Raw genomic sequence first — 14,651 nt, forward strand, 5'->3', positions numbered from 1 at the left:
AAAATCTGTTTTCCGGTCTGTTAGCCATTCCATATGTAAGTAAAGTAAAAGAAACACCAACTCCAATTTCAAATTTAGTCACGCTCATTAAATATATTATCTAAAAAGATAATTATATTAGATTTTCTCTTTATTTCGAGTTTATTTTATTAATTCAAATTAATAAAAATTTAAATTAAACTAAAAATTTTCACATCTTTTTTCTCAACTATTCGCCTCCAACATAAAAATTTAGCAACATTTTTTTTTTGTTAAACACGAATTTCCACCACGGAACAAAAACACATATTAAAACGATTCCTAATCAGGCCTAAAAATCGTTAACACGATGCAAACACAGAAACTAATAAACAATCAACTCACTATATTGATTTATCGTGACCGTTTGCGTACGCAAAGACATACGTAGTTTTTTATTCATATTAGGCGACCTAATTGGTAGACTAGCTATCATACCTGTTAAAACAATGATTTTTTTTGTAAAAAAAAAACCGACATTATATACGACGGTAATAAATCTTATTTTCAGGCTACCCGCTGGTTAAGCACAAAACAGTTTTTTTTTTATCAAAATAAAATATCTTTCTTTTTTTTCTCTCTGTATACTGATAAAAACATTATAATTTTAATATTTAACCTTCTTTTATCTATTTGTTAAATTTTACGATGTCAAAAACAAAATGTCCCCTATTACTACCCTATAGGTATCACCGTTTTCACAAACGACTTCAATTAAAAATCCCACCAACCGAAACTCATCTCTATCACTCACAAATAAGTATCAAAATCGCGCGATATAAAAATACACTTTACCCATAATAATATGTACTTATATTAAAAAATCCAAACTTACCGGGTGTATCGATTTCTTCTTGCGGTCTAGACGGCTTCGCGATGCTCTTTCGCTTAGACGGCGAGTGTTTCAGTGCTGTAAATGTACAATAACATATGAAAAATCGAATTTTTACAAGAAATACGAAAAAAAAATTCAAAAAAATGGCGTGTCGGTTAAAAAAAATAAGCGGCAATTGTTTGTAAACTTGCAAAATCGTGTTCGGCAAAGATTTTATGACAAAAAAGCAGAAAAAACTGAATTTAATTTTGATCTATTTAATAGAATGAGCCCTTTACGAATGTATGGGCATTCAAAGATAGTAATTAGTTTAACACAAGTAAAAAGGATTATTTACTTTTTGTTAAACAAAATTATTCACACATAATTAAATTACTTTTCAGTAGCAAAACTAAAACAACAACGTTATAAAAAAATGATGATCAGAAGCACTTTTTAAAAAGGCGTGTAAATCAAAGCTGAAATAATTTAAAAAAAAGTCGCGTAAATAAAATTTTCACAAAGCACTACATTTCCACATTTTCAAAGTTTTATTAAAATTTTCTTCCTATAAATATACCTTTGAATCAGAAAAGGCGAAATTATTAATAACAGTTCAGAAACCAGAGGCAATAAAGGAAAGAAAAATAATTTAGGAATAAGAAGAAAGTCATGCCAATTCGAAGAGACAAAACATGGCCACAGATAATTCAGAAAACGAGACAGATTAAAAATAGATTCCAATAAATAGCAATAGTAGAAGAAAATATATAATCTAACTACCAACTCGAATCTAGCTACATTTAAAATAAATTAATAATAAATATATGAATTATTAATATTAAATTGTTATAATGATCTTGTTCTTGAACTAAAAATATAACCTAACCGTTCACAAAGACATATCTAATTTCTATGTCCTAATACGGGTGCAAATTCCTTTTCTATTTCATGATTTTTGTAATCAACATAACTAAACAGCGTAACGTTTTGAAAAAAACAACAATAAAAAAATAAAAACTACAAAATCAATGAATGAATTCGAAAAAACAACATAAAATGTTAATATCTGTTATGACTCTGTTGTTAGGCAAATTTGAGTATCAAAAATTTTGTCAAATACACAAAAAAATAACGTAAACAATTTTAACAACCACCCGGACAATTTCCCACCTTACAAATAATAAAATTTGGCGCGTGTTTTTTTTTCTAATCTAAAAACCCGCCAATAATCCATTATAACAATTTTGACGAAAAACCAACACATTAACATAAAAAAAAATCGGACGTCACTTCATATCATGCTCTTTCAAAAAACCCGGACTTACTCAAACCTCCACAGATGCGCGCCAGGATCCGATTTCGGACAGTATTTGTGATTAGGGTGAGAAAAAAAAACAAAATTATTTTCACATGACACTAAAATTATCCGTTTTCGGGGCGTGGTGCATGACCTTCATGTTTAATGTCATGCAATTTAGAAAAAATAGAAAAGAAAAAAAAACTAGCAAAACAATATATTACATGCCGAACATTGTGAACGATCACAGAAATTAATGTTGTAAATAAAAAAAAAACTAACAAAAAATCAAATGTGACAAAATTATAATCAGCATATTGCCTAAAAATGAGTTGGGGTGTTGGTGTATTGCATTGGATAAACACTCCTGTAATTATTAGAAGCCATATATTTAATTTATATTATCATACTTATTTATTATTATTATGTTATAGTTTAAACTGTTTTTCAATCCTATCCTACTAATATTATAACTGCGAAAGTTTGTGAGGATGTGTCAAATTCTACTGAACCGATTACAGTGAAAATTAGCACACATATAGAGGGTAACTTGGATTAACACATAGGATAGGTTTTTTTCCCGGAAATAGCACGGGAACGGGAAGTATGCGGGTTTTCCTTTGAAAAAGCGGGCGAATCCGCGGGCTCAAATCTAGTACACAATATTTTGTACGAAACACATAAAAAAATACACATCAGAATATATGCGGCACCACAAGTAAGTATTTATCCCTTCTTCACCCTGAATACATTAGCAGTATTCATTATTTTTTTTTTATACGGATTATTTTTTTTATTACGAAGTTTACAGTGCACGCTGGCATTGGTTCAATCACCTGATTCACCCTTCCCCGAAAGCTGTTCTTATAGCTAAGCTTCCCCGAAAGCTAGCTAATTGAATTTTTTTATTATTATTACCTATCCATTTATTACAGTAGACCCGCGGTATTCCGACAATCGTTTTGCAGGGCCTTGTCGAAGTATCGAATGTGTCTGGTGCTGTCTAGAGATCCCCCTAAAGTCCTGATGTTTTTACGCAAGAGTACCTTGTAATTCGACAAATATCGGACCTAATCTGTGCTATTATAAAGCTGAAGAGTTTGTTTGTTTGAACGCGCCTATATCGGGAACTACTGAGCCGATTTGAAAAATTCTTTCGGTGTTAGATAGCCTACAGTTTTTTTTGTACTGTATATCCTTTTAACATATTTCCCAACGCACCAACACCCCACCCACGCTACAAACACACAATAGCCTATATGTATGTACCTATGTAGCTGGTCACCAACGTTCTGAATTTGCGATGGTTCCCCTTGATCTCCGGTAGGTCCACTGATCAACAATTTAGTCGGGTTATAGTTTTGCGGATCGGTTCTTTTTTTTCGGTTGGGTTAGATACATTTGCAATTTTATATAGGGTTTTAATGGCTCCATTTTTTAAGCTATTGCATAGCTTCTATCGCGGGCCTTGAGCGCGGGGACCGAATCGAGAAATTCCGTAACGAAAAAAACCTCACGCTCAACACTCCGACGGGCGGAGGTGTGGCTTGAAGGCATAGCATGCAATAGCTTTACCGCGGCAGTCCCCGAGTGCCACATGTCTTTTTATTTTTTTAATAACTTGCGTATAAACGTAATAAAATGGAGCCATTTTTCTCCTTATAAATACCTTAATACATAAAATAAAGACATAAAAAGCGTAACATATAACACACATTACCAGCGGTATGATCTGTATGAACATTTCAATTTATCATTGAAAAGATATTGGTCGTAACACAAAACAATTTAAACACAGTCTAACTTTAAACCAGGGATCTGTCACTTTAATAGTTGTCTATGTGAAATACGACAAAACCAGATTAAAGAGAACCCCGCGCTTAAAGTTAAACCCTGTTAAGTTTAACCCTGTCTAAAGTTTTTAGTGGTATATAATATGTTTAAATATTTTAATTAAATGAAGGTAGTTTTGAATTTCTTTTTATTATCTTATAGTATGAATTCCTATTTATTTATGGGCAACATTTCATTGTGTATGTTGAAGGAATACTTATTTTGTGCATTTGTTTACTGTTTTTAAATTGAAATTATAAATTTTAAAGGCTCGACCAAAAAATTATAGACGAACCCGAGTGTCCACTGTTATATTTCTATTTCTCTAAAGTTAAATTTGTCAAATTAATATTGCATACAATGCAGTTAAACGAATCAAATAAATATTGTACAATAGCAAAACTACCTTCAAAAAAATTAAAATCTTCGACTTCCATATAAGTAGACACATTATTACACAATTTTTAAATTATAATCTAACTACAAATAGTTAAGTAATTTTGCTTACTTATCATTTCACGGATTAGTATGACGAAAATATAAAGAATAGAATTTTGTTTTACGCTATCTCGCTCACACATAATGCCATCTCTTTTCCACACTTCAAAAGTAACTTCAATTGTTTTTTTTTAATAACAATACTCAATTTCATAACTTTCGGATATGTCCTGTTTATTTTATCTGTCAGTTAAAATCACATAATAATTACAAGTGGGAAAGAGAGGCATTGTGCGAGCGAGATAGCATGCTTATAGGCTCGATTATATTCTTTAATTATTAATAAAATGATTTGTTAAACTAAAAGCGTTATTATTTTAACGATAAGCTGCAAAATTACTACATTTTTTATTAACGGAATACTATATCCTGAGGGCTTAAACTTTAAGAGGGCATTTAATACAATTCGCAACCTTATTATTTACCATATTCCATATAAATATTATATCTATATACTTAACCACTTTAGCTTATTACCTAATAGAGTTAATAGACTTAAGAAGAGATTAGAAAGAGAAGATTATTTTTGGGGGTTAGTTTACGTATAAAAAATTACAATTTTACAAAAAAACTGATACTTACACGAAGGTATTTTCTTAAACACAGTTTTGCCCATGAAATCTAGGAAACGTTGCGCGTAAAAACTAGGTCGATGTACGGATACCGTGTCCTGGAATACATAAAAGTAATGATTAGTAAAGAAATACGTAATAATATCCTATTAATATTATAAATGCGAAAGTTTTTGAGGATGTGTGTGTGTTTGTTACTCTTTCACGCAAATACTATTGAACCGATTACAATGAAATTTAGCACACATAAAGAGGGTAACATGGTTTAACACATAGGCTAGGTTTTATCCCTGAAATCCCACGGGAACCGGAGATAAGCAGGTTTTTGTTTTGAAAATGCGGGCGAAGCCGCGGGCGGAAACCTAGTAAACAGTATTTTAACAAAAAATCACGAATAAATAAATAAATAGAAACTCACCCCATCATGTATCATGCTCTTCCACGTGTGCTCCAACTTTTTGCGAAGTCGGTAAGACTGTAAAATGTCGATAATACCAAGGAAAAGTAGTAATCGTTCGCCGCGCGCGTTTCGTGCTGGGATACCGCCGGGCCTGTTTTAAATAAATTATAATATTAATCTTCTATATAATAAAACTCAAAGGTGACTGATATAGTGATCTATCAACGCACAGCCCAAACCACTGGACGTATCGGGCTGAAATTTGGCATGCAGGTAGATGTTAGGACGTAGGCATCCGCTAAGGATTTCCCGAAATTCTTGCGGGAACCGGGAAAAACGGGGATGCACGTACAAAGTCGTGGGCGGAAGCTAGTAAGAAATAAAAAAATGATGAAATAAAGAAAATGGCCGATTTTTATTTTTGTACAGTCTATTTGTACTGTTTAACTTAACCTTCAAATAAAATGACAATATAAAAAAGAATCGCAAAATGTGTTGGTAAACGCATAACTCGAGAACGGCTGAACCGATACCGTTAATTCTTTTTTTATAATATTCCTTGAAGTAAGAGGGTGGTTCTTATGGAGAGAAAACGTAAAAATGTACCACGGGCGAAGCCGGGGCGGACCGCTAGTAATGACGTGTTATTTATATATTTTTTTTGTATTTATTTTTTATAGTTTTTCAATTATAATCAGTTGTTATCCTAATACAGTATGTGTACTGAAAATCGGCACAGTAAACATCATAAAAATCCGTTTTACCGTTCTTGAGTGATGTAACTAACACACTACTTTTTTTCACTTACATACATATAAAAGATATAGGTCAAAATTTTTCCTATTAAAATTTCTAAGTTGACATAATTTTCCTCTTGCCATATACATACTTCTTCATTCTTTTACATATTTATTTGACATAAAAAATACTCACGGCACATCCTCTTCCTCGTCAATCGGTTCGCTTTCCGCCTGAATGCTCTCCATAGCCGTAGAATGTGCTACCAGCCGTTGGCGGTTTATCGACCTGGTGTTAAAAAATAGGGAATTAATGTCAAAAAGTCAAAACGTGTGAGATAATGTCAAAGTGTGTGAGATAATGTCAAAGTGTGTGAGATAATGTCAAAGTGTATGGGATAATATCAGTTAATGAGATATCAAAGTATGTGAAATAATGTCAAGTGAGTAAATAGTGTGGGGTGATGGAAAAAATGTCAAAAAATGTAATTTTTTATATATTTATGTGAGTTTTGACTTGATTAGATTGGGTAAGATATAGTAGTTATTAAAAAAATGGAAAAATACATATCTAATTTACTAAATTTACTAATAACTTTTAAAAACAAGGGAATTTTGGAAACAAATAAAGTTACAATTTTGAAGAATGAAATTCTGTACATACGTTACTCTATCTAATAGAAGTTTAAATATTGAAAAATAAAGAATTAATTCCCACAAAATGCATATTACATGCACCGTACCACCACACAGTCACAAGCACATTAGATCCCATAAGCGAGAGAATTAACTTCTATAGTTCTATACTAATATTATAAAGCTGCAAAGTTTGTTTAAACGCGCTAATCTCAGAAACTACTGGTCCGATTTGAAAAATTATTTCGGTGTTAGATAGCCCATTAATCGAGGAAGGCTATAGGCTATATATCATCACGTTAAAACCAACAGGAACGGAGCCACGCGGATGAAACCGCGGAGCGCAGCTAATATTAATTAATTTTCACATAAATATTAAAACGTAACGTATGAAATCAACATGTTTAGAAATTATGAAATTTCTAGACTTCAGTTTAATAATAATTAATACAGAGAAGTAATGATCTAAATACAAGGCCAATTAGGTTTAGTTTAGTTTACAATGCAACTGTTATATTAATAGGTTAAGAGACAGTACAGTGTAGTTTGTTACCATGCTTGTTAGTTTAAGAAAAAAAGGACTCTAATGCATACTGTAATAGGGTTCATTTTCCAATGTCTAATATTTACAAGAATAACTTGGAACTAATTTTACTATGTGAAGTTTCATTAAGAGAAAATTAAAATAGGATTTATTTTCAACTTGCTTATATTTACAAAAACTGATTATCGAAAAAGGACATTAGACTAATATATACTGAAATAGGGTTTAATTTCGAATGACTAATATTATACAAGAACAAGTTGGAAGAAAAATAAAGGATTAATTTTCAACATACTAATATTTACAAAAACTGACTTAGTACTAATTTATCTAGTCATAAGTTCATGAAAAAAAATATATCAATTATGATACGATTTTCATAGCTATAGATTCAATATCTTACTATAAAATTATAGTAATTATCAATTGGTTAAAATGTCTAATTAGTACACAAACATGCGAAACAAACACGTTAGAACGGAACGGGACATCACTCGTTAGAGACAAACAGACAGACAAAAACAAAATATGCATATATAAAAAAAAATCGTACTGTGTCCGTTTCACTTGGGCCTTGAAATCTTCTTTAGTTTGATCCGATCTGAAATATTATATTTTTGGGACTGTCATTTTCTTTTTCTAAACACTGCGAATAAGGTGTATTTTATAAGGTGTATTTTACTAAATTAAACATTAAACGAAAAATCTATGTCGCCATGCTTTCTACGAGTACAGAACATTGGTTTTTGTTCTGTGTGAAAACAAACCCATTTGATAATAATATCTGGCGTAATATTTCTCTGCAGATATTAAAGCCGATGCTTTCCCTCAAGTCTATCAAAAGGCTTCTTAGTGTGGGCACTTGCGCTTCTTTACAACATAATATTAATTGATTTTGTTTAATAAATACATAACAATATAATTATTTACTTAATATTTCCAATTTCTGAATATTTCTCTTATCTCTTACTGACTCGCTTTTACTGACTATTTCTCTTATATATTATCGTCTCTTACCGATTCCTTATTTTTTCACATGTAATATTTATATTTTAAGAAACACTGTAAACAAATGTTGGTCGACGAAATAAATAAATAAAATAAATTCCCTCTAACTGGCTACTATCTCTTATCGACTCTCTCTTTCTAACTACTTTTCTATCACTGTTGCTGACAACTTTTCTTATCTCTTCCTATCCCATACTGACTCTATCTCCTCTTATCTCTAACTATCTCTTCTCTTCCTATTCCATACTGACTCTATCTCCTCTTATCTCTTACTATCTCTTACCGAGTCCTATTAAGTCCTCTCCTCTCACCATCCCCCTCGTCGTCACTTTGCCCGGAGTCCGTTCTTTTTCTAGCTTCAGTTTTTTCGCGTTGTGCCTCGTCCAGATTGTGTATGCCGACTAGGAGGGAATAGTCCATTATCTGAAAAATTTTAAGGGGTTATACTTGAGAAATGTTATGTATTATCTTTTAATATATATAAATCTCGTGTCACAATGTTTGTCCTCAATGGACTCCTAAACCACTAAACCGATTATAATAAAATTCGCACACCATGTGCAGTTCAATCCAACTTGAGAGATAGGATAGTTTAAATTTCAAATCGTTTTAGAGAAAGCGGGCGAAGCCGCGGTCGGTAAGCTAGTTACTTTTATATAATTATTATTTACTAGCTAGATGTACCCATTTTGTCTAAAACTTAACAAATTATATACCCGAGTACCCGACTCTCTATTTTAATAACGCATCAAAAACCGCATAAGCATACAAAGGTAGTGATTACTGGTTGAACTGCATTTTTGACCAGGAGATTTCAAATTAAAACGCATTCAGTTCATTAGTTCCACTTACTTTTAAAATTAAACACATCGTCATAGTAATTTTCAATGTAACGGTAAATTTTTTCGCTAATTATTTAACCAATAACACTTTATTTACTTTGTCTATCTCTTACTTGCTACAATAGCCACTTTCTTCCACCTATTAAAAAAACAAACACACTCTAATATCATCTATATTTATACATATATTTATATTTACCTTAAAACTCTCCAAAACGCGGCAGTCCCGTTGCATAGTCTTAATAAGCGCTGTATACGTATCGGCTTCAAGGAAAATGCCTTCAGTGTGGTGCTCCATGAAATCCAAGTCTTTGTATGTTGGTGAATTCTTCTGTCTCTCTGTTTTGCTCGCCTGATAATAAATTAAATATAAAGAATAAATAAATAAATATTTCAGGACAATTTTCACACACGGCACGATCTGATCCCATACTAAGCTTTTGCTTGTGTTTTGGAAACCAGATAGCTGATAAACATACATATATAATTTTATATAAATACTTATACATGTATAGATGATTAACGACCAGACACAGAGCAAACATAACACAAATATTTTCATAATTTAACGTTCATAACACAAATATTTGACCCGGGTGGGAATCGAACCCACATCCCCTGGCTTGGAAGGCAGGGCCACTAACAACCAAGCCAACCGGTCAGTCGAATATATAAATATATTATGAACGTCATCAGGCCATTTAAGTTTTTTTTTTAAATATGGTTTAGAACCTTATTTAGTAGTCAAAGTATTGATTACTCAAAAATCAAAAGTGAAAACTTCTTTTGGAAATAAAAGAAGTATTGTTGAACAAATAAATGTTAGAATTTGAGCCCATGAAAATTTCCTTTGGCCACAGCGCTTAGTTAATAGTAAACTAAAAACCTCTATATTTTGGAAGAAGTTTTAAATAGATAAAAAATCTTTTAATAAAGCGAATGACCGGGCTCAATGGCGTGCCATGACTGAGGCCTATGTCCAGCAGTGGACAGACCAAGGCTGATAATGATGATGATGAAAGACAGTAAAATTATAAAGTTTATTTTAAGCAATATTAATTCACGGTGAAAAGGGGCAATTCTTGAAAAAAATTATCTTGAATTTTTAACATCTACCCCCGAAACATACTTCCCTCTTATTAGTAAAAAAAAAATACATTAAACCATTAGCAATCCATTGATAAACCAACCAAATACCCATTCTAAAAACAGCAAAAATCATATAAATAAATAAATTAAATCTACCCTCAAAAACCTACCTTCCGCTTATAAGTGGATCCCTTCAAATCGTACTTCTGGTGCAGTTTCACGGACGACGGCAGCAGATTGTTCATCGCCACCAATCGCACGTTCTTACTGTTGCATTGGTAGCAGTATAGACCGAAGAACTTCGGTAGGAGAGTTCGTGGGTTCTGTATATATGAAAAAATAATTATTTATTGCTAGCCCTATAGAGCTATAGGTTAACAAGATTATAACATAATAATTTTCTTTTCATCTTTAATTTTAACGGAAAATTTAATTTCTAAACATATTCTCAAAAAGAAATAATAGTAGAATTATTGAAATCGGTTCAGTAGTTTAATTGATCAAACATTACAATTACATAAACACACACACTTTACAATATTCGTTTAGATACTATAAAAAACTATTCTTTACTGCTTTAAAAAATATACAAAAACTGACCTGATCCAAATTCAAGTAGTATCCTGGCAGTAGTTTCTGCAGAAACTCCCCCTCCTTGTGCTGTACCGTTTTTATGATGAACTCGTCGTCGTTCGTCAAATAGAATATACTACCCGATGCGCCGGGGTTGCTCAGCTCGCGTAGGGGCGCGCTGCACATTGACATCTGGAGAGAAATAAAGAAAATAATAAATAAAGAAAAATATTAATAATGTCATGTGCTATTTTAATTCTACATTAGTAAATCTGGCTTTGCCGGCCTTTTATGGACAAGTAAGCTCTTTTCTTGAAGGCCCCAATGTCGTAGTTGTTCGGGAACACCGCAGGATGGCAAATCGTTCCAAAGTTTCACCGTACGCGGAAGGAAGTTGAGGGTGAAGTGTACAGTGGTGGATGATGATGTTTTATACCAATAAATAATACATTTTTCGCAGGTACTTTCAAAAGAAGATTAAAAATTGAAAACTCTACAGAATCATGCTTCCTTTTAATGATTATTTTATGTATTTGGTGAATTTTCATGAAATAACTGATGCAATCTCTTAAAGACTGTTTTCATCATGGACATCGTCATATCAACGTAATTTAGTAGCTTAGTGGTAATGATATTTAACCAAATATGCCCAAATGTTAAAGCCGAAAGTTTTATTTATTTCTAACAGTTAAATTAAAAAAAACAGGTACCAACTACCAATACATGATGAGTATACAATTTCTACAGATGATTTCTACGAGAGTACAAAGAAATTACGAGATGAGAGCTATATAAAGTTAAATATTCTTTTATAGCAACAAGATGCAATCCCCATCAAAATAACTTACAAAAAATCTAAATATCTCAATCTAATTGGTCCAAATGTTCATCAAATCACTCCTATCAAGACCTTGACGCAATAATCAGCTATAGCGTTATTTACACAAAGCGAGTAAAACAAATATTTTCCCCGGCTCTTCCGAGAACCATTTAATCTCCTCCCAAATAGTTGTGTGTCGAACATTATCTTTAGATTATGTGCTACGTTTGCTTATTTATCGAGAGCTGTAATCATTTACACGATTCGTGTTAAACATATTAAACTAGCTTACCGCCCGCGGCTTCGCCCGCTTTGTCTAAAACCTAAGAAATTATATACTAAAACCTTCCTCTTGAATCACTCTATGTAATAAAAAAAACCGCATAAAAATCCGTTGCGTAGTTTGAAAGATTTAAGCATACAAAGGGACATAGGGATTAGGGACATAGGGACAGAGAAAGCGACTTTGTTTTAAACGATGCAGTGATGACTAGATTTCCGCCCGCGTTTACAAATAAAAACCCGCATAGTTCCCGTGCATATGGGATTTCCGGGTTAAAACCTATCCTATGTGTTAATCTACCGCCCGCGGCTTCGCCCGCTTTGTCTAAAACCTAATAAATTATATACTAAAACCTTCCTCTTGAATCACTCAATCTATCAAAAAAAAAAACCGGATCAAAATCCGTTGCGTAGTTTTAAAGATTTAAGCATACAAAGGGACATAGGGACAGAGAAAGCGACTTTGTTTTATACTATGTAGTGATAATGATTATTTCACGTCCATCATCCACCTTCCTTAAAAGTATGAAACCGCAATTTAAATCTGTTTTTCTCACGGCCCACGCATAACCATTAATCTAATCCTTTAGAGATAAACCGCTGAGTCAATGATAACATTTCTGACACAGAAAAATGTCCCTATTATTAAAGTGACGATAAGAGATTTGCAGTTAAGACCAAATCTACACTAATATTATGATGAGGAAAACTTTGTTTGTTTGATTGTACTATTCATTACATAACTACTGGACCGATTTTAAAAATTCTTTCACCATTCGAAAGCTACATTATCCATGAGTAAAATAGGCTATATATTATCACGCTAAGACCAACAGGAGCGGAGCCACGCGGGTGAAACCGCGCGGCAAAGCTAGTATAGTATAATTTGGTCGAAAATTATAATTATAAATTAAATAATATTAAAGACCTAAAATAATGAAACGAACGAACTCTAGTTAGAAAGTGAACGTAATTTTTATTGTTTGTGTGTCATTCTTTCACGTAGCAACTGTAACAGAGTGATCGTATAGGATTTTGTGATAGTCTGGAGTTAAAAGGCTAGAGAGTGAAATAGGTTTCTACCGCGCTGAAACATCATTTCCATGTGAAAATTTTATAAGAGCTAGCGCGCAAGAGCAACTTTTGTCTCCGCAACTATTTTGTCTCTCCCACCTATGGGCTAGTATGAAAGTGCGCGCACGTAGCGACGCAACTCCCCATAGAATTGATGGGAGAGACTAAATAGTTGCCGAGACAAAAGTTGCTCTTGCGCGCTAGCTCTAATGTGAGCGTAGCCTTATTAAAAATGTAAAAACATAGACAACAAGATACACCAAAAATAAAGAAAAACTATTTGCATCGTGTGTTTGTTTATTTATATATTCGTTTGTATGTTATGCAACCGCGCTATCAAAACGCACAGAATTAGTTATCGTTGTATCGTTTACTATACTATACAACGTAGATATAGCTTAGGGCTGTCCCATTTACAATAATTCTACGACTATAAAATAAACTTAAACACTTCAATAGTTACTACTTACTATTATTAAATTTATAAAATAAGCGCTTAAGGTGCTTCGAAACATCATCGTTTCGTTAATGTTTGTTCCATCAAGAGTTAACAATACAAAGTAAAACTAAAGACAAATTGTTGTACGAAAACGAATATGTTAATTCAAACTGAGATATACTTATTAATATTGAACTCATGAAAATGTTCAAACTCAAACTCAAACTCAAACATTTATTTATTCAATTAGACTTCTTCGAGAAGCACTTTTGAAACGTCAATACATATTTTTAACATTTACCACCGATTCGGAAAGCAGTATCTATGGAGAAGAATCGGCAAGAAACTCCATACTTAGTTGCTCTTTTAAATCATTTCAGTATTACAATTTAATTTTACAAAATATGTAAGTAACTGTACGTATATATAATATTGATCTAAGAATTGACGAAACAAGCATTTTTACAAAGCGGAAGCAGTGCAATCAAGTGGTTTGAATTAATATTACGATATTGATAAGATACAATGACAAACATATCCTATCAACGATACCAAATTAATTCCCACGCAAAAAACTGATTTTGGACAACCCTATTACCGTATTAGGGTCAGTACGAATGACCTAATGCTCTCTTTATTCCGATAGTGCCATTTTACGTTTGTATACTTCTCTTTGTCGAGCCATTTCGCATTATCGATTTTTTCCTAGTTACCATCTTAAGGCTAGGATTTTCCGGAGTATTAGGCATTTTTGTTGTCCCAGAACGCGCGAAATATATCTCGCGCGCGCGCGTCTAAGATGAACTTGCGTGACCCCGCCGCCCGCCACAGTATAAAATATTCAGTAATATCAGTGGCTTTCATATTTATTAAATTCGAATATATTTATTAAATACGAATACATATTATTTATAGGATACAAAAATGAAATAAGGGTTATTTTAATTTTATAATTTTTATTTTTTTAAACATAAACAAACAAGGCGCAGGTAGGTTTTTAAGCTAAAGATTAATAGCAAACAGTGCAGTTCGCAGGTCCGTGATATGCAATGACTACGGAATGGTCGTGCCCGACATGCTCTTGGCCACTTTTTCAAAAACAACGCAAGTTAAATTAAACACAAATTCTTAAATTAGGCATGTTTTATCAAAACATAAATTAATTAAGTATT

The 14,651-nt window shown here is 32.5% G+C and overlaps 1 protein-coding gene across 18 annotated transcripts in view; it reads right to left on the bottom strand.

Annotated features, from left to right (window-relative positions):
* LOC123703928 (phosphatidylinositol 4-phosphate 5-kinase type-1 alpha) overlaps nt 1–14,651 on the bottom strand; it is a 54,271-nt gene that overhangs the window by 17,830 nt on the left and 21,790 nt on the right. For 5 of the 18 annotated variants that reach the window (XM_045652136.1, XM_045652131.1, XM_045652130.1 and 2 more), the window contains exons 5-15: nt 10,892–11,056; nt 10,462–10,614; nt 9,402–9,554; nt 8,644–8,783; nt 7,906–7,953; nt 6,369–6,461; nt 5,454–5,586; nt 5,046–5,133; nt 3,402–3,464; nt 2,161–2,166; nt 854–928 (exon numbers count right to left, since the gene is read on the bottom strand). In XM_045652136.1, coding sequence (XP_045508092.1) covers nt 854–928; nt 2,161–2,166; nt 3,402–3,464; nt 5,046–5,133; nt 5,454–5,586; nt 6,369–6,461; nt 7,906–7,953; nt 8,644–8,783; nt 9,402–9,554; nt 10,462–10,614; nt 10,892–11,056 — 1,117 coding nt within the window. Of the gene's footprint in view, nt 1–363; nt 457–853; nt 929–2,160; nt 2,167–3,401; nt 3,465–5,045; nt 5,134–5,453; nt 5,587–6,368; nt 6,462–7,905; nt 7,954–8,643; nt 8,784–9,401; nt 9,555–10,461; nt 10,615–10,891; nt 11,057–14,651 lie in introns of all 18 variants that reach the window. The other 13 variants (XM_045652137.1, XM_045652134.1, XM_045652133.1 and 10 more) reach the window with 8 other exon arrangements.

The sequence above is a fragment of the Colias croceus genome, chromosome 28, assembly GCF_905220415.1.
Source record: "Colias croceus chromosome 28, ilColCroc2.1".
Taxonomy (NCBI): domain Eukaryota; kingdom Metazoa; phylum Arthropoda; class Insecta; order Lepidoptera; family Pieridae; genus Colias; species Colias croceus.